General features: G+C 35.4%; 1 protein-coding gene across 1 annotated transcript in view; it reads right to left on the bottom strand.

Moving 5' to 3' along the window:
- The window catches only part of LAMA1 (laminin subunit alpha 1), a 289,080-nt gene that overhangs the window by 154,777 nt on the left and 116,338 nt on the right, over positions 1–17,965 (bottom strand). The window contains exons 10-18 of the mRNA XM_053714935.1: positions 14,330–14,490; positions 10,009–10,149; positions 9,047–9,220; positions 6,461–6,562; positions 5,425–5,636; positions 5,024–5,135; positions 3,126–3,236; positions 2,904–3,031; positions 1,344–1,430 (exon numbers count right to left, since the gene is read on the bottom strand). Of these exons, the coding sequence (XP_053570910.1) occupies positions 1,344–1,430; positions 2,904–3,031; positions 3,126–3,236; positions 5,024–5,135; positions 5,425–5,636; positions 6,461–6,562; positions 9,047–9,220; positions 10,009–10,149; positions 14,330–14,490 (1,228 nt within the window). The remainder of the gene's footprint in view (positions 1–1,343; positions 1,431–2,903; positions 3,032–3,125; positions 3,237–5,023; positions 5,136–5,424; positions 5,637–6,460; positions 6,563–9,046; positions 9,221–10,008; positions 10,150–14,329; positions 14,491–17,965) is intronic.

Below are 17,965 nucleotides of genomic sequence, written 5' to 3'. Positions count from 1 at the left end.
TCTGAATCTTCTCAGCTTTACTTGTCAGGTAACAAGAAGAATCTGTCTAACACTTAATTTCATTCCCTTCTACTTTTCCCTTGTGATTCAGACAGAGCACACCACTATAAAAAAGTTTCCACTTTCCTTCTATTGTCACATTTTCTTTGTTCCCATGACATTGTTGAAGCTATACCTAGGTATGCATCTGGAGCACTATAAGGTAGGAAATAGTGCTGTCATCTAATGCTCTTACAAATAAATAACAATCTTGCAAAACTGCTGCCATATAGTGCTCCAGAAGTGGGCTGGCTCCTTAAGCATATGTCTTTACTTTTCAACAAAAAATACCAAGAGACCAAAGAAAATTTGATAATAGAAGTAAATTAAAAAATTGTATAAAATGGAATGCTTTATCTGAAACATGAAAGAAAAATGTTGGATTTCATATCCCTTTAAAGTTAAAAGTTACAATTTAAATTTGCATTCTTTGCCATGTTAAGCAAAAACAAATTACTTGTAAAATAATTAAAATTTGCATTGTATTTATCCTAATGTATCATGCAGCAAATGCCTCTAAAAAAAGCTACAGACATTTATTTCAAATTTAAATTTTATTAATTCCACAAAGGAACCCTAGAGACTTGACAGATCTCACTGTCAGGTTTACAAGAGCCTTGTATTCAATGTAGGCTAGTCTCAATGGTATTGTTTTTAAAAAGTCAGATACTTTAAAGGGCCATGATACCCACATTTTTTCTTTCATGATTTAGAAAGAGAATGCATTTTTAAACATCTTTCTAATTTACTTCTATTATCTAATATGTTTTATTCTCTTGATATTCATTGCTGAAAAGCATATCTAGATATGCTCAGTAGCTGCTGATTGGTTGCTGCACATAGAAGCCTCATGTGATTGGCTCACCCATGTGCATTGCTTTTTCTTCAAATAAGGATATCTAAAAAATGAAGCAAAATAAATAATAGAAGTAAATTGTAATGTTGTTTAAATTTGTATGTTCTATCTGAATCATGAAAGAAAGATTTTGGGTTTAGTGGCCCTTTAAATCTGTTACAATAGTATACACGTTTTTATAGAATAGGGTTTTCTATGCTACCAAAGCACAAAGACAGAATCTCTCAACACAAATCTTAAAATGTCAATTACATATTGTACATTGGATATGAGAAAAATAACATGTGATATTAATTATAAAAGATCACAATCTAAATATAACAACAATTAATTAATTAATAAATAGGTTATCAATTAAGTAGCAGAAACGCCAACTCAATTCACCAAATAAATTCACCAAACCAAAGCATTACAAAAAAGTAATAATTAAAAACAAAAAGCTACTTACTTTTCACACCGTGAACCAGAATAACCGGGTGGGCACTGGTCACAGATCATTTCACCATCACTGGATAAAAGACATGTTGGACTAAAACTAAAGCAAAAGATTTAAAATAAATGTATCAATTGCATTCAAAATATAACAAAAAATAACTTGTTTGCAATCATACAAAATAACCATTTAAAAAACATTGTAATACAAAAATACATACAATTTCTTCTGTCATTATGGGTCTAACCCTTATTAAGGGGCTAAACACATATTATTGTCAGGACCCTGCATTGATACCATGATACTTCAGATGAGAATGTGGTTAGTAATTTAAGCATATGCACATATGCTACTTTTGATTGCAGAAATGTCTATTCACGTAGAATGGTATGATAGTGACAATGCAGTAACAAAAAAGTTGCTAATTATTTTTAAATGCAGTTTTTCTTAAATTGTGAATCAAGACCAAAAGTAGGTCACCATACTATTTTAATTGGTCCCTCCAAATTTTGGAATAGGCACATCATGTTGATCAAGCTAAACACTGTGGATATGTACCTAGGCATGTTATAGTTTATTTTTGTTACTACATGAAAGCACTGGAGAACTTGCTAATGCAGGGAATGGTCTAATAAGAATAAGTTTAGTAGAATCTATTTTAATGTATATTTTTCTATAATTAAAGGAATGACACGTTATAATTAAAAGGACAGTATACTCCAAAAATGTTATTGTTTAAAAAGATAGATAACTCCTTTACTATCCATTGCCCAACTTTGCACAACCAACCTTTAAACATCTACATTTCTGCCTGTTTTTAAGCCTCTGCAGGCCGCCTTTATCTCAGGGCATTTTTATGGCTTTTCACAAGACACTGCTCTTTCTTGTGTGATGTATAGATAACATTGTGCTCACTCCAATGGAGTTATTTGTGAGTCTTCACAAATTGTCTAAAATGCAAGTCTCTAAATAGAACTGGGATAAGGAGGCAGTCTGAGATGGCTTAGATACAAGGTAATACCAGAGGTTAAAAAGTCTATTAAAATGATTGTGTTGGTGGTGCAAAACTGGCGAATAAGTAATAAATGGAATAGCTATCTTTTTAAACAATAACATTTTTGGAGTAGACTCTACCTTTCACTAACGGGTCAGAAATTAAGAACTGCATTGCAAATCATCTGCATAAAAAATAAAGGTTTCATACATTTTGACATGTTGTTAGCAACATTTGCAGGCTATTTCATTGTAATCCAGGGATATACCACTAGAAAAAACCCTTAAGTGTATTCATTTTGTTTTCTTTGTTTTTGCCTTTTCTAACTAGATGTGTATGAGATCCAGAGCGAACATAAGCAATCACTGAGTAGCATGTTGAAGGGTAAAGTGAACTGTATGCTAAGCCCTCCAGTGGTGGAATGACGAAAGACAAATTTTGATGGGTAAATAGGAAAATCAGGAAAAAATACATAGCAAATGTGCATTACATTGTTTCTTTATCATGCAATTCATTTAACCTTACTTGTGATTTTTTATTTATTGAAAACAAAGTAGAAATAACAAAATGTAGCCTCTCACTTGTTAGACGAGATATTTAAGGGACAAGAACATGGTTTGCAATCATGAGGAGTTCCATGTGATGGGTTTCCATAAAACCCTGGCAAGCACTGATCACAGTGAGGACCCATTGTATTGTGCTGGCAATCCTGTGAAACAAAAATGGCATGAACTGTAATCAGCATCTTAATTCCAAATAATATTACACAAATGACATAATAACACTATTCTTTTTTTACTTACATAACATACTCCATGTATGTCACATTCAGTTGCATGACCGTTACATTCACACGGTTGACAAATTCCCCCAAACAGGGTTCCACCTACACGGTAGTGTCCAGGGCTACAAGACTAAAGGTAATAATTATTTTGTAGCAATTTTAGATACTATAATTATCACAGTTACTGTTAAATATAGAAGTACAATGAACTATATGTAATAAAATCCACAAGGTGTGCAAGAATTATGCTAATAAGTAAGAGCAAATTTCCAGTTCAGTCCCATAAAAAAAAACAAAGGGGCTTGGAACCTTTATCCATGCAAGCCAGCTACAGGCAGGAAATGGGAACCCCCAATAGAATCCAGGTGTGTTTAAAGGGTCGTTGTACAATAGATTTTTCTTTGCATAAATGTTTTGTAGATGATACATTTATTTAGCCTATCTGGGAGTGTTTTTGTAACATTGTATAGTTTTGCTTTTTTTAAATAACATTCTGCTGATTTTTAGACTCCTAACCAATCCCAAAGTTTTAGATGTATACTGAAGTCAACAGATTCAAGCTTGCTCCTGTTTGTCTAATGAGTCTTTTCATATGCAGGGAAGGGGAGAGTGTCTGCTCATCCTGATTTCCCAGCCCCTTTAACTAGGTGTCCCAGCTTAACCTTATCAACAGTGCTAAACTTGGAGCTTCTGAAGAAGTTTTTAAAAGGTTTTATACTGGATTTTTAAATCAGTATATGTGCATATTCTTCTTTATAGTAGTGTCTTTTACTGGCCCTTTAAGGACTGTTACCAGTGGGTCGCACCGTTAACTTTTTAACTCCTGTCATGAATTAAAAATAAAATTGACTTTACAATTTTTAAACAAAAGTTCATCAATTATTTCTGATTAAAATCCTTATAAATTTCTGCCATCAATAGATGCTTTTTAATAATAGGGCTGAAACATGAGTTTTTCTGGGCCATAAATTCGAATGTGTCTGCATCCCACTCAGACCTGCAAGAAAACTCGCCCAAGAAACACACTGATGAGCCGAATGGGCAACGCTGAAGACTATTTTACATACCAAATATGAAATTAAAAAGCAGGTTATTTGTATTATTATATAAGCTGCTACACAAACATATAAAATATGGGGCGCGATTACATATACGGCGCAGGTTTCAGCGCAATCGCTACAACCCGCCCGTAATTTCACCTTGCACATCGGGCTATTACATATACGGCGCCGGCAGTTGTGAAAATACTTACCTTTTAATCTTGTCAGCTGCTGCATCGCTTCCTCCGCCCGTCGCAAAGCCTCTTCCTGGGTTTAAAATTAGGAATCCGGCTTCCTCTAATCATGGCGTTGAATCAGACACTGATTCCCTCGGGGGGAAGCCATGATTGGAGGATGACCGATTTGTCATTACTAACGTAGGAAGAGGCTTGCAACGACCAGGGGAAGCTAGACTGGCTGTCAAGATTAAAAAGTTAGTATTTTCACAACACGAGTGAAATGTAAATTTTGATGAATTAAAATGCCCCTGTTTTTAATCAAATTTTTAAAAACGGGCACTTTATCATAAAAATTTACATGCACTTTAATAGTTGCTAACTTCTTCCTTCAGACCCAATCAAGAGACTGTGACATTGTTTTGGTCAAATGAGTCTTATTGGAGCTCATGAAGTATTATTTGGAGATGGCCACTTTAATATTATGCCTCCACAGTAGTCAAGAGAATTACTGTTTGATCTCAAAGTTATATACACAACATCCATATTTTCAGTGCACAGTGTTAGTATGTGTTTATGTTTTGGTATCTGCATTTACTGAACAGAATATAATCAGCTACAAGGAACTACAAGCTCTGTACAGAACAAAATATTTATTAAGTAACAGCTTTATCTGTAAAAAAAAAAAAGTGGGATGTTACCTCACAAGATGTACCACTATACCCAGGGGGACATTCACAGTTTTCCACCTGAACAGCTGGTAGAAGAGCTATGACGTTTGGTTTCGCCATGTCCAAGCTGACTGAGCTCAATCTAAAATATAAAAAAAGAAAAATAGTAGAGGACTAGCTAGCTATGGTTATATATCATACAGCTATAAGGGACATTGAGGAAAATTACATATGGTTACCTGGATTTTTAAAAAGAAACCTATTTTTACAAAGCTACCTGCTAGAAATACCAAAATTACAGACAAACCATTCTAAAATTGACTTTAACTGAGAATTATATCTTTAAATATATTTATATATACTGTATAGGTATTTATGTGTGTATCACAATGCATATTTTATTATGGGTTCGGCAATTTTAACTGGTTTACCTTGTTATTGCTTTTTTTGCAATGTTGTAGCTTGCCCTTATTTGCAGGTGATTTATGTTGGCCAGAACAGTCATTAGTCTGTCTCTGTCCACAGGCCGTTTTGTATAGAAGTCTATAAAGCTCTCTGGAACAAGTTTCACCTCAGCAGTATGCTCCTCATACGGCTGGAGCAGAATACCACCAGCCTTGGTAGCCAGTGTATTACCGTTTCCCTGAAGGGGGGAAATAGAAGTACATAGAAAAACATTAACTGCTGCTGTTTTTTCTATATCAATCAATCAATAATTTCTCAAGGCACTAACAAAAAGCACTGTGAGAGTTATATTTACATACCAGTATGTTATAAACTCAGGTATTACACCACAGGCACCGTCCCACCTGTATTTCATTCCTCCATCACATTACTCTACACTCTAGTTTTGCTGCCTCCAAACTGATGGATACTAGTCACTAATGTACTCTACGCTAAAATATCAATAGTGTCAGCTTCCCTGAATTTGCTATATTTATATATTTGTATATGTTCAGTGCTCTACACACAGAGAGAGGTATTGTAGGGGTTAAAAATGGAAATAATAGATAATAGAAGATGAGGGGCCTCAACGCTACCCCTTTAATATTTAGCCTTTTAGTTGACATCTTGAACCCCAAACATTTATGTTCTAAAGCCACATCTGTATCCACTACATTCTCCCCACACCCTCCAATCCTTTTTAAGCCTCCTCAGTATATTCCCCCATTACAATTAAATCTCACTGTTACTAGTCCTCCTCTGACACATTATATCCATAACACTAAATGCCAACTGTTAATTACTCACTCTGACACATTCACATTTCAAAACCTGCTATAGAACAAACATAATGGGATAAATGCAATCCATGATAGTTTGTGTAGATTCTATTTCAATGGTTCAAAACTGTCAATTGCACTACACCCTGTTATTCTGCATTATCAGCCAAGTGCTTTGCAATTCAATACTTTGACAAATTTATTGTATATCCAACATAGTATTATGCAGCATTTAGATGTTTACCTGTATAATGACATCTGCACTGGAAACCAGTTCATTGTCCATACTTTCCACAGGGATTTCATAAGACACAGTGTATCTTAAGTGTCCACCAAAAGAAATAAGCTACAATTGTAAAAAAGAAACATAATGATAGATATCTTAACACCACTTAATAAAAAAAATCTACAAACTAAAGAGAGAGGGACAATGCATGTATTGTTAATATGTATTGTAAATAGTCATTATTATTTTTTTATAGGGAAATACAAACTTTAAAGTGAGGGAACATGGTTAAGTTTTTTTTTTTTTTTTTGAAGAATGGTTAGGAGCAAAATGTAATACACTTTGTTCATTGAAAAAACAACTACATCTTTATAGGAACTCTAAATGCATCAAGCCTACAAAAACACATAGATCCAGAGACAGATATTATTGCCTATTTTTTTACCACCACAATAAAAGCCTTGACAATAGTGTATAAGTGGTAATCTCGTTTTTTTAGGTTTAATTACTGGCTGATGGTCATTTCATGTGGAAATGTTGCCTGAGACGCAGAGTCATAGTACTCATTGTTGCCACCACAATATGTCTGTGGTGACATTAAGGCAGGAACAACACTTCCGTTGCTGTAAAATCCAGCATTGGACCAAAACAAACATACTGAATCCACACAATGAGATCAGAGGAATAAGCCAGATACAAAGAAGAGGATAGTATGTGTGCAGCAGATAGGGAAAGAAATAGTGAGTGACCAAGTGACATTGTGGACTGCAATCCTTATGATGGATATTATTAAACATCCATGCATTATTACCTACCCATATGACAGGAAACAGAGTTCAACAAAAGATGTATTAAGGCAAAAATCAAACAAATTAGATTATTATTGAACATGTGTTTAACTCTAGCAAACGTCAATCAACAGAAAAACAAAGAAACATACTGCACATTCTATTAACTTAAGATTGTAAAAAATCAATGCATTTCTTAAAAATCTGTTTACACTGTACTAATTTTATAATAAAGCAGTAAAAAGTCCACTGAGAACATATAATAATTATCATTACAATTTTAGCGACTGTTTTTACATTTGTAATAATTAAATACAACAAGAAATATAAGACTCTTTCTGTATGTATAAGTCAAAATTTAACTTTTATGATTCAGATAGAACATGCAATTTTAAACAACTTTCCAATTTACTTTTATCATCAAATTTGATTTGTTCTCTTGAAATTCATTTTTGAAAGCTAAACCTAGGTAGACTCAAACTGATTTTTAAACCATTGAAATGCACTGACCTGACAGTTTTTCACAGTTAGACAGTGCTAGTTTATTTGTGTGTAAGCACTGATTGGCTGAAATGGATATCTATCAAAAGAACTGAGATAAGGGACAGTCAGCAGAGGCTTAGATACAAGGCAATCACAGAGTTAAAAAGTGTATTAATATAACTGTGTTGGTTATGCAACTCTGGTTCTTGCTTGCTTGCTGTTCACACATTTTTTCAGTGTTTATAAATACATGAAACTATAAATTAAACTGTAATTATTCTTAAAGCACATGTCATTTTAGTATGCTTTTCAATTTACTTCTATTATCAAATTTAATTTGTTCTATTGATGTCCTTTTTTGAAAAGCATATCTAGATGACTTCAGGAGCATATTATGAGTTGAAAGCAAACTGTTTTTGCTTGTACACTAACCCGACGAGCACAAAAAGCCGAACTTAGAATATTGCGTGCAAGTTCACGTATTCCCCCATAGAAGTCATTGGAGGAAAAAAGTGGACAAAAAACTCAACACCCTACTTGGAATTATTCTAATGTAAATCGAGCTCAAGCGATTGCGATTACTTTCAATCAACTTTCAATAAAGCGCTGCGGAATCTGTTGGCGCTCTACAAATAACCGATAATAATAATAATAAACTTGCAATACCAGCGGTAAACCAGAAAAGCGCAAACACCCAAGATAAATCCTTTATCGCTTGAGCACAAACGCTTGGGCTGAGTATATTTTGCTTTGGTGCAGGTGTGCAAAAATCTGCAAAAGCCTGAGAAAAGCGTATTTGTTATATCATGTTTATCCAATCCGAGGGTAAGAAGAAATGACTTGCCACTAATATTACATATGTAATTAAAAGTAGTGAGCTACAAATGTGTTTAAATAACACAGGAAAGGGAGACAAAGACCACCAATGTTGAATTTAATGTTTCCCCAGTGAATTACAATGGATAGGCATGGGGCCATCTGTTTACATGATGTAAAGCATTTGTCTTTAGACTTGTACTATATAAACACTTGCTCACATTTCAACTCCCCTTTGACTGTACAAACAAGCTACATGGTGTTGGGGTCCATTATTAAATAAGTATAGAGAACTTGGTACAGCAAAATAATGTTACGTATTGAAGTAAGAAATTAGCGTAGATTTTAGAAAATACAAAACATCAAGCTTTCTTGACTGCCTTATAATAAGCTTCATATCACACTATTTATTAAGTAAAAAAAAAAGTATACACTTAACGCTGCAATGTGTACATTGGTTTGATCAATCAGTATACAAATGTTTAGAATATAAACATTTTAAATATATACTACTTACTTTATTTCCAAGATATGATGAAGGAGCCTGCCAGTAATATATGGATTTAAATATCTTCCTTGCCTCTGTATTGTTGATACTTATTTGATGAGGTCCATCAAACTGGTCTTGCTGTGGCTGGATTCTCTGTATAGCTTGCAGGTCGCTAATATGCCAGCCACTAATATCAGACAGCTTCATCGGGATAGAAAATAGACACAATAAGTATACATTAAAAAAAGTTTAAAATTACAAAAAAAAATTATAAAGAAATTTGACATTTTTCTCCACTGCCCCAAGTAAGGCCAAAGTGGATCCTGTAAAATTTGAGGTCCTTCATTATTCTACCCTGAATGTGTTTTATTAGTTCAGAAGCACATTTATAGCTATACCTAATTGTCTGGAGCAAAAGAGATCATGTAACAAAACAAAGAGGCTTATATCCCAGCACTTCATAACCATACAAATGTTGCTAACACGTTTTAAGTAACAAAACAGAAAGTTCTATTAATGACACATTTATTATTCAGTTGACATACATAAAAAAAAAAATTGTGCCTGTCTCATGCTCCATAGAGAGCCTAAAAAGCAAACTCCGTAACCTAGATTTTCTTCAAATGCTGCAAAAATGCTGGTTTTGGAAATTTCCTTCTATGGGAAACTTTTTACACAAAAAAAACAGGAATGTTTCATTTCCTTTTAATGGTATTAAAAAACCAATGTTTATTGAGATTGTACCCATTGTCATATTTATAATTAGGACAAAATTAATGTTATTTTTTTAAATAGAACATTTTCCAGATACTATGTTATATTGACAGTAACTTAGTTTTGGGTAATTACTTAATGACTGAGGCTTGAATCTATGCTTGCCACTGTACATACAACCCTGTCAGGTAAGGCTGGCCTGTCATTAGTTTTGAGCACCACCAAAGTTTGGCAACTAAAGCTAGCCACTACTGTTATGTGCCCTTCATAATTACCTGAGTAGTGTGCCAAAAGAGTCCTTCACACACACCAGAAACACCAAAGCAAAAACATTCTGTGCATCCCTCTGGATTATTGCCCTGTAGATTATAGAATCCTTCTTTACAGCGGTCACAGTTCTCACCTTCCACATGTTCCTGAATGATAAGGAGTTTGTTTTAGACAATAATGTGTGTGAGTTTTCCACAAACAATTGATATAATTTGTGCTAGAGAAATTCACAAAAAATGGGTGTGCATGTAAAACCAATACATAAAGAAATTCTTACCTCATGTATCATTTTGTATTAATTGTGTTGTAGGGGATCATAAGATTACTTTAGAATTGTCATGTTTATATATGAGCAAAATAGGAGCACATTGTCACAGTTCTTAATATGCAGGATTCAGGTTAATGCATCAGAAAAATTTGTTGGAAAGGATAGTTTTAGTTAAATAATATAGAGCCAGATTACAAGTGGTGCGCTATCTGATATTTTTCTTTATGTATTACAAGTTGAAAGTAAAAAGTAAGCGTGAGAGCAAAACTCGATACACGCTAAATTCAGGACTTTGGAAATTGCATCCGTGTTAACTTCTCCCCATAGACATTAATGGAGCATGCTTTATAAAAAACCTAACACTTACTGCTAGTGCACTAACCAGACACTGCGTAAGACTTACAGAGCTAAACCCGGAGCTATGCATAATTTGTACTTTATCACTCAAATCTAAAGCTTAAAGGGCCATAATACCCAAATGTTTAAACACTTGAAAGTGATGCAGTATAGCTGTAAAAAGCTGACTAGAAAATATCACCTGAACAGCTCTATGTAAAAAAAAAAGATATTTTACCTCAAAAGTTTCTCAGTAGCCACATCCCATTGTAAAGGACTTCTAAGCAGCAAATCAGTATGTCTGTCCCGGGACAGCGGAAGGAGCGAGATTTTGTGCACACTCATCATATTTCCCTATTCAGTGTAAGGAAGTTTACAATGAAATCTTATGAGAGTTAAGTGAAATCTCATGAGATCACAGTAAAAGAGTTCATGACCTCAGCACTGTTGATGCTGATCGGCTGCTGTTCATTTCTTCATTTTTACTTTTTTTACCTGCAGTTGGACAGCAGTTGAGTATAACTTTTTACACAGAATTTACTCTGGTGAGCTGAGGAAATTGTGAGGTAAAATATCTTCCTTTTTTACATAGAGATGCTCAGGTGATATTTTCCTGTCAGCTTTTTACAGTTATACTGAATCAGTTTCAAGTGATTTAGCATATGAGTATTATGTCCCTTTAATTATAGATAGTTGTTCTAAGAATAATATGATGATGGAAATTCAGAAGTTGATTGCATATGTGACATTTAAATTGTTTTTTATTTGGATTATCTTCAGTATATTATATGTAACTTGTATTTCATTGATAGATAAGCTATAAATATACAGTGATTATTACACATGTTCAATCTTATTGTGTCTCATAGATTATTAAAGGGACACTGAACCCAATTTTTTCTTTCATGATTCAGATAGAGCATGCAATTTTAAGCAACTTTCTAATTTACTTCTATTATTAATTTTTCTTTGTTCTCTTGGTATCTTTATTTAACCCCTTAATGACCACCGCACTTTTCCATTTTCTGTCCGTTTGGGACCAAGGCTATTTTTACATTTTTGCAGTGTTTGTGTTTAGCTGTAATTTTCCTCTTACTAATTTACTGTACCCACACATATTATATACTGTTTTTCTCGCCATTAAATGGACTTTCTAAAGATACCATTATTTACATCATATCTTATAATTTACTATAAAAAAAAATATAAAATATGAGGAAAAATGGAAAAAAAACACACTTTTTCTAACTTTGACCCCCAAAATCTGTTACACATCTACAACCACCAAAAAACACCCATGCTAAATAGTTTCTAAATTTTGTCCTGAGTTTAGAAATACCCAATGTTTACATCGTCTTTGCTTTTTTTGTAAGTTATAGGGCCATAAATACAAGTAGCACTTTGCTATTTCCAAGCCATTATTTTTCAAAATTAGCGCTAGTTACATTAGAACACTAATATCTTTCAGGAATCTCTGAATATCCATTGACATGTATATATTTTTTTAGTAGACATCCCAAAGTATTCATCTAGGCCCATTTTGGTATATTTCATGCCACCATTTCACCGCCAAATGCGATTAAATACAAAAAATCGTTCCCTTTTTCACTAATTTTTTCACAAACTTTTGGTTTTTCACTGAAATTATTTACAAACAGCTTGTGCAATTATGGCTTAAATGGTTGTAAATGCTTCTCTGGGATCCCCTTTGTTCAGAAATAGCAGACATATATGGCTTTGGCGTTGCTTTTTAGTAATTAGAAGGCTGCTAAATGCCACTGCGCACTACACATCTATTATGTCCAGCAGTGAAGGGGTTAATTAGGGAGCATGTAGGGAGCTTTTAGGGGTAATTTTAGCTTTAGTGTAGTGTAATAGACAACCCCAAGTATTGATCTAGGAAAATTTTGGTATTTTTCATGCCACCATTTCACCGCCAAATGCGATCAAATTAAAAAAAAAGTTAAATTTTTCACAATTTAAGGTTTCTCACTGAAATCATTTACCAACAGCTTGTGCAATTATGGCACAAATGGTTGTAAATGCTTCTCTGGGATCCCCTTTGTTCAGAAATAGCAGACATATATGGCTTTGGCATTGCTTTTTGGTAATTAGAAGGCCGCCAAATGCCGCTGTGCATCACACATGTATTATGGCTAGCAGTGAAGGTGGTTAATTATGTAGCTTGTAGGGAGCTTGCAGGGTTAATTTTAGCTTTAGTATAGCGCTCAGCCTCCCACCTGAAACATCAGACCCCTGATCCCTCCCAAACAGCTCTCTTCCCTCCCCCACCCCACAATTGTCCCCGCCATCTTAAGTACTGGCAGAAACTCTGCCAGTACTAAAATAAAAGCTATATTTGGGCTTTTTAATTTTTTTTACATATGCTGCTGTGTAGGATCCCCACTTAGCCCCGAACCTCACTGATCCCCCACCAAACAGCTCTCTAACCCACCCCCTCTGCCTTAATGAGCGCCATCTTGGGTACTGGCAGCTGTCTGCCAGTACCCAGTTTAGTAAAAAAAAGTATGTTGTTTTTTTTAAAAAAAAATTTTTGTAGTGTAGCTTCCCCCCCAAGACCAACCCCCCACCCCTTCAAGATCCCTTAGATGCTTAGATACAATTTGTAAATATTTTTTTTTTTCTTTTATCAACTTTGTTTTTCTGCAGTGTAGCGGTTCCCTCCCGCTCCCGCCCCGTGCATGCGTCCGCCCGCCGCCCCCGTGCACACGCACGCCTGTGCGTGCCCCCCGTCTGTCCCGCCCCCGATCCCGCCCCCTCCACTCCACTCGGCCCATCAATGGCCGCCCACCCGCCTTTCAGACTGGCTCCCACCCACCAACGATACCCGGTGCAGAGAGGGCCATAGAGTTGCTCTCTCTGCATCGGATGGCCAAGGGGGGTTATTGCAGGATGCCTCGATATTGAGGCATCACTGCAATAACCGGAAAGCAGCTGGAAGCGAGCAGGATCGCTTCCAGCTGCTTTCCAGACCAAGGACGTACGCCACACGTCCTCGGTCATTACCTGTATTTTTTTTGAGGATGTATGGCGTACGTCCTTGGTCGTTAAGGGGTTAAAAAAGAAGAACGAATGTAAGCTTACAAGCCGGCTCATCTTTGGTTCAGCACCTGGGTAGCACTTGCTGATTGGTGGCTAAATGCAGTCATCAATCAGGAAGCGCTATACAGGGTGCTGAATCGTGACAAGCCACATTTTGGCATTTTTCTGAGCTGTATTTATCCTAGTCAAAGTGAAATGCATAAATCCAGATCTTACTGTGTTGCACTTTTACAAGAATAAATCCAGCTCTGATAATTGTATAAAGCGGCTTGTAGCCCCATCTTTGGCATTCAGATCAGCCCGGAATAGACAAATGCATATGTCAAATTTAAATAGACCAAGATATTAAAAGTAAACTTTCATGATTCAGAAAAATTGTATCATTTGTTAAAAGTTTTAATGGAAATAACCTACATTTAAACAAAGTTGCAATAAAGAGATACATTTGGTATTAGAAGTCCAGTAAAATATATGTTCTGTCTGAATATTAAAGTCTTGTTCTGACTTTCATGTCCCTATACATTTATCTTGGCTTATCTAGTCCTCTTAAAGTTTGCACAGGTAGCATACACATGGATAGCTTTTTACATTTATCAGCTGATATATTGTATATTATAAAATGCAATAACAAAACTGAAGAAGCCATGATTGTAAGGCACCTTGCATATGCACTCCTCTGCACAAGGATCATCGTTTAAGCTGCCCTCCAGGCTGCAATTGCACCGCACACAGTTCGGGTATCCTTTGTATCCAAATGCACATTGGTCACATTGTGTTCCTGTGTAGCCTTCTTTGCAGTGGCACTGCCCTGGCAGGATACCTTTAAATATGACAAATGGGAGAATGTTTATTAAAAAAAAACTAGAGAGCAAAAGAAAATAATAGCTATGACAACAGTTTAATTAAATATAGACATTGCTAACTCACAATTATTTTGTAAAGAATCAATTAACAATATCAACAATATAAAAATGTTCTAAAATATAAAGTGGCCCAGAATTAACAGAAGTAGATGTTATAAATTATAAACTTATTTATCATTTAATGATTTTACATGCAGGTACAAATAATAATTTCTAGGAGCAATAGGAGCTTAATGGCAAAGCTCACTAATTAAATTAAAAACTGCAATAAAGAACACATTTTGAAAGCTAATTCCAACTAAACTAAATGGTCAGTATGCAAAATAAATATTAAAAGCTAAATATCACAAAAAGTTTAGGAAATGCTTTTGCTTCTCATAAAATAAATAAACACATACATACAAAATAAGAAGATTGATAAATTAAAGATAGCTGGGCCAAGGTGCAGATATGGTTGAGGCCTAGCTTTTCTCTCTACTAGGACCAGATGCATGGATTTTGGTGGTTTCAGAAAGGAACTTTTGGGTCCTTATGCTTCTATGCTCATTATGGTTTTGTTAGGGCTTAATGACTTGCTATCTCATAAGAGGTCTGGTTATTTTTTTCACTCTTTTTTTCTATTTATTTTCTTGTGATTACATATGCCTACTTTTGCTTAATCTCCATATAAACAAGAACTGCTGGTCCAATGATAAATGCTGAGAGCGTATGTTGTCTGCATTTATCGATGTGCAGCGGACATGATCCACAATATCGGATTATGTCCGCTCGCACAATCATAAATATGCCCCTGTCAACTTTTAGATATGTTTAAAAAGTGTATGTGATGCATTAGAAGTCCCTACTATAAAGTGAGGCCCGGAAGAGACTATGAGGCCTATTTATCAAGCGCTAACTGTGCTGCATTCGCCAGAACCAATACACTCGCCTGACATTGCCTAACATCGCTGCCGCGGACCTGAATACGTTCTCCATATTTAACAAAAAAGCTGTCAAAAAGCCGCGCACCAAGTACGGGGCGATGAGCAGCGGACTGTTGTTAACTAACAGTCATCGATATCGCTGCTCTTCAGCTTTTTCCCAGCTTTATTTGTATACTGTCACTAAGCACCGCCACTATACTTAACTGTTAAACCCCTATCCCGCCGCTCCCGGAGCCCACTGCCACTAAATAAAGTTATTAACCCCTATTGTGCCGCTCCTGGACCCCGCCACAACTAAATAAAGTTATTACCCCTAAACTGCCACTCCCGGAGCCCACAGCAACTCTAATAAATGTAATAACCCCTATCCCTCCGCTCCTAGAGCCCACCGCCACCTACATTATGTTATTAACCCCCTAATCTGCTGCCCCCTACACTGCCGCCACCTACATTATGTTATTAACCCCTATCCCGCCGCTCCCGGAGCCCACCACAACTAAATAAAGTTATTAACCCCTAAACCGCCAGCACCCCACATCGCCATAAACTAAATTAACCTATTAACCCCTAAACCTAACAACCCGCTAACTTTATATTAAATATTAACTCATTCCTATCTTATAATAAATTTAAACTTACCTTTAAAATTACATTAAACTATATTAAATTAATAATTAATCTACCCTAACTTTTATACTAAAATTACAATAAACGATATTAAATTAATAATTAATCTACCATAACTTTTATACTAAAATTACAATAAACTATATCAAATTAATAATTAAAATACCCTAACTTTTATACTAAAATTACAATAAACTATATTAAATTAATAATTAATCTACCCTAACTTTTATACTAAAATTACATTAAACTACAAATTAAATTAACTATATTATATATTTAAACACCTAACCCTACTCAAATAATTAAAATCTACATTAAAAAAATTACTAAATTACAAAAAACTAACAACTAAGTTACAAAAAATAACAAACACTAAGTTACACAAAAAAATAAACACTAAGTTACACAAAAAAATAAACACTAAGTTACACAAAAAAATAAACACTAAGTTACAAAAAATAAAAAAGAAATGATCAAAGATTTAATCTAATTACACCTAATCTAAGGGCCCTATGAAAATAAAAAAGCCCCCCCCCAAATAAAAAACCCTAACCTACAATAAACTACAAATAGCCCTTAAAAGGCCCTTTTGCGGGGCATTGCCCCAAATAAATCAGCTCTTTTACCTGTAAATAAAAAATACAAATACCCCCCAACAGTAAAACCCACCACCCACACAACCAACCCCCCAAATAAAATCCTAATCTAAAAAACCTGAGCTCCCCATTGCCCTGAAAAGGGCATTGGATGGGCATTGCCCCTAAAAGGGCATTTAGCTCTATTGCTGCCCAAAGCCCTAAACTAAAAATAAAACCCACCCAATAAACCCTTATTTAGTATAAAAGTTAGGGTAGATTAATTATTAATTTAATATAGTTTAATGTAATTTAGTATAATAGTTAGGGTAGATTAAATTAATTATTAGTTTAATATAGTTTTATTTAAATCTAAAGGTAAGTTTACATTTATTATAAGATAGGGATGATTTAATATTTAATGTAAAGTTAAGTGGTTGTTAAGATTAGGGGTTAATAGTTTAATTTAGTTTATGGCGAAGTGGGGGGCTGGCGGTTTAGGGGTTAATAGGTTTAGTAAGTGGTAGTGATGTGGGAGGCCAGGGGTTTAGGGGTTAATACATTTATTTAGTTGCGGTGGGGTCCGGGAGCTCGGGATAGGGGTTAATAACTTTATGCAGGTGGCGGCGGTGTCGGGGCGGCAGATTAAGGGTTAATAAGTATAATGTAGGTGGCGGCGGTGGCGGGCGGAAGATTAGCGGTTAATAAGTATAATGTAGGTGGCGGCAGTGTCGGGGGTGGAAGATTAGAGGTTATTAAATATAATGTAGGTGGCGCCGGTGTAGGGGGCAGCAGATTAGGGGTGTTTAGACTGGGGGTACATGTTAGGGTGTTAGGTGTAAACTTAAATTTTATTCTCCCATAGGAATCAATGGGATATCGGGCAGCAGCGAACATGAGCTTTCGCTGCTTTCAGACTCTATGGCATCCGCCGCCTCCAGGGCGGCGGATAGAAAACCAGATACGCTGGGCCGGAATAGTGGCGAGCGTACCTGGTAGTTATTTGATAACTAGCAAAAGTAGTCAGATAGTGCCGAATTTGCATTCGGAACATCTGTAGTGACGTAAGCATCGATCTGTGTAGGACTGAAACCGGCGGATCGTATTTTACGTCACAAAATTCTACTTTTGCCGGTCTGTAGGCTTTGATAAATAAAGCGAATCAGGCTCGCCACAATTACGCTGCGGAATTCCAGCATATTTGCGGTTGACGGCTTGATAAATAGGCCCCATTGACACCTTTATTCTGTTGTCAAACAACTATATTATTAAACTTGGTATTTTATTATAGACGCTATGTGTAC

The sequence above is a fragment of the Bombina bombina genome, chromosome 5 (assembly GCF_027579735.1).
Source record: "Bombina bombina isolate aBomBom1 chromosome 5, aBomBom1.pri, whole genome shotgun sequence".
Taxonomy (NCBI): Eukaryota; Metazoa; Chordata; class Amphibia; order Anura; family Bombinatoridae; genus Bombina; species Bombina bombina.
This window is presented reverse-complemented; position numbering and strand designations above follow the sequence as displayed.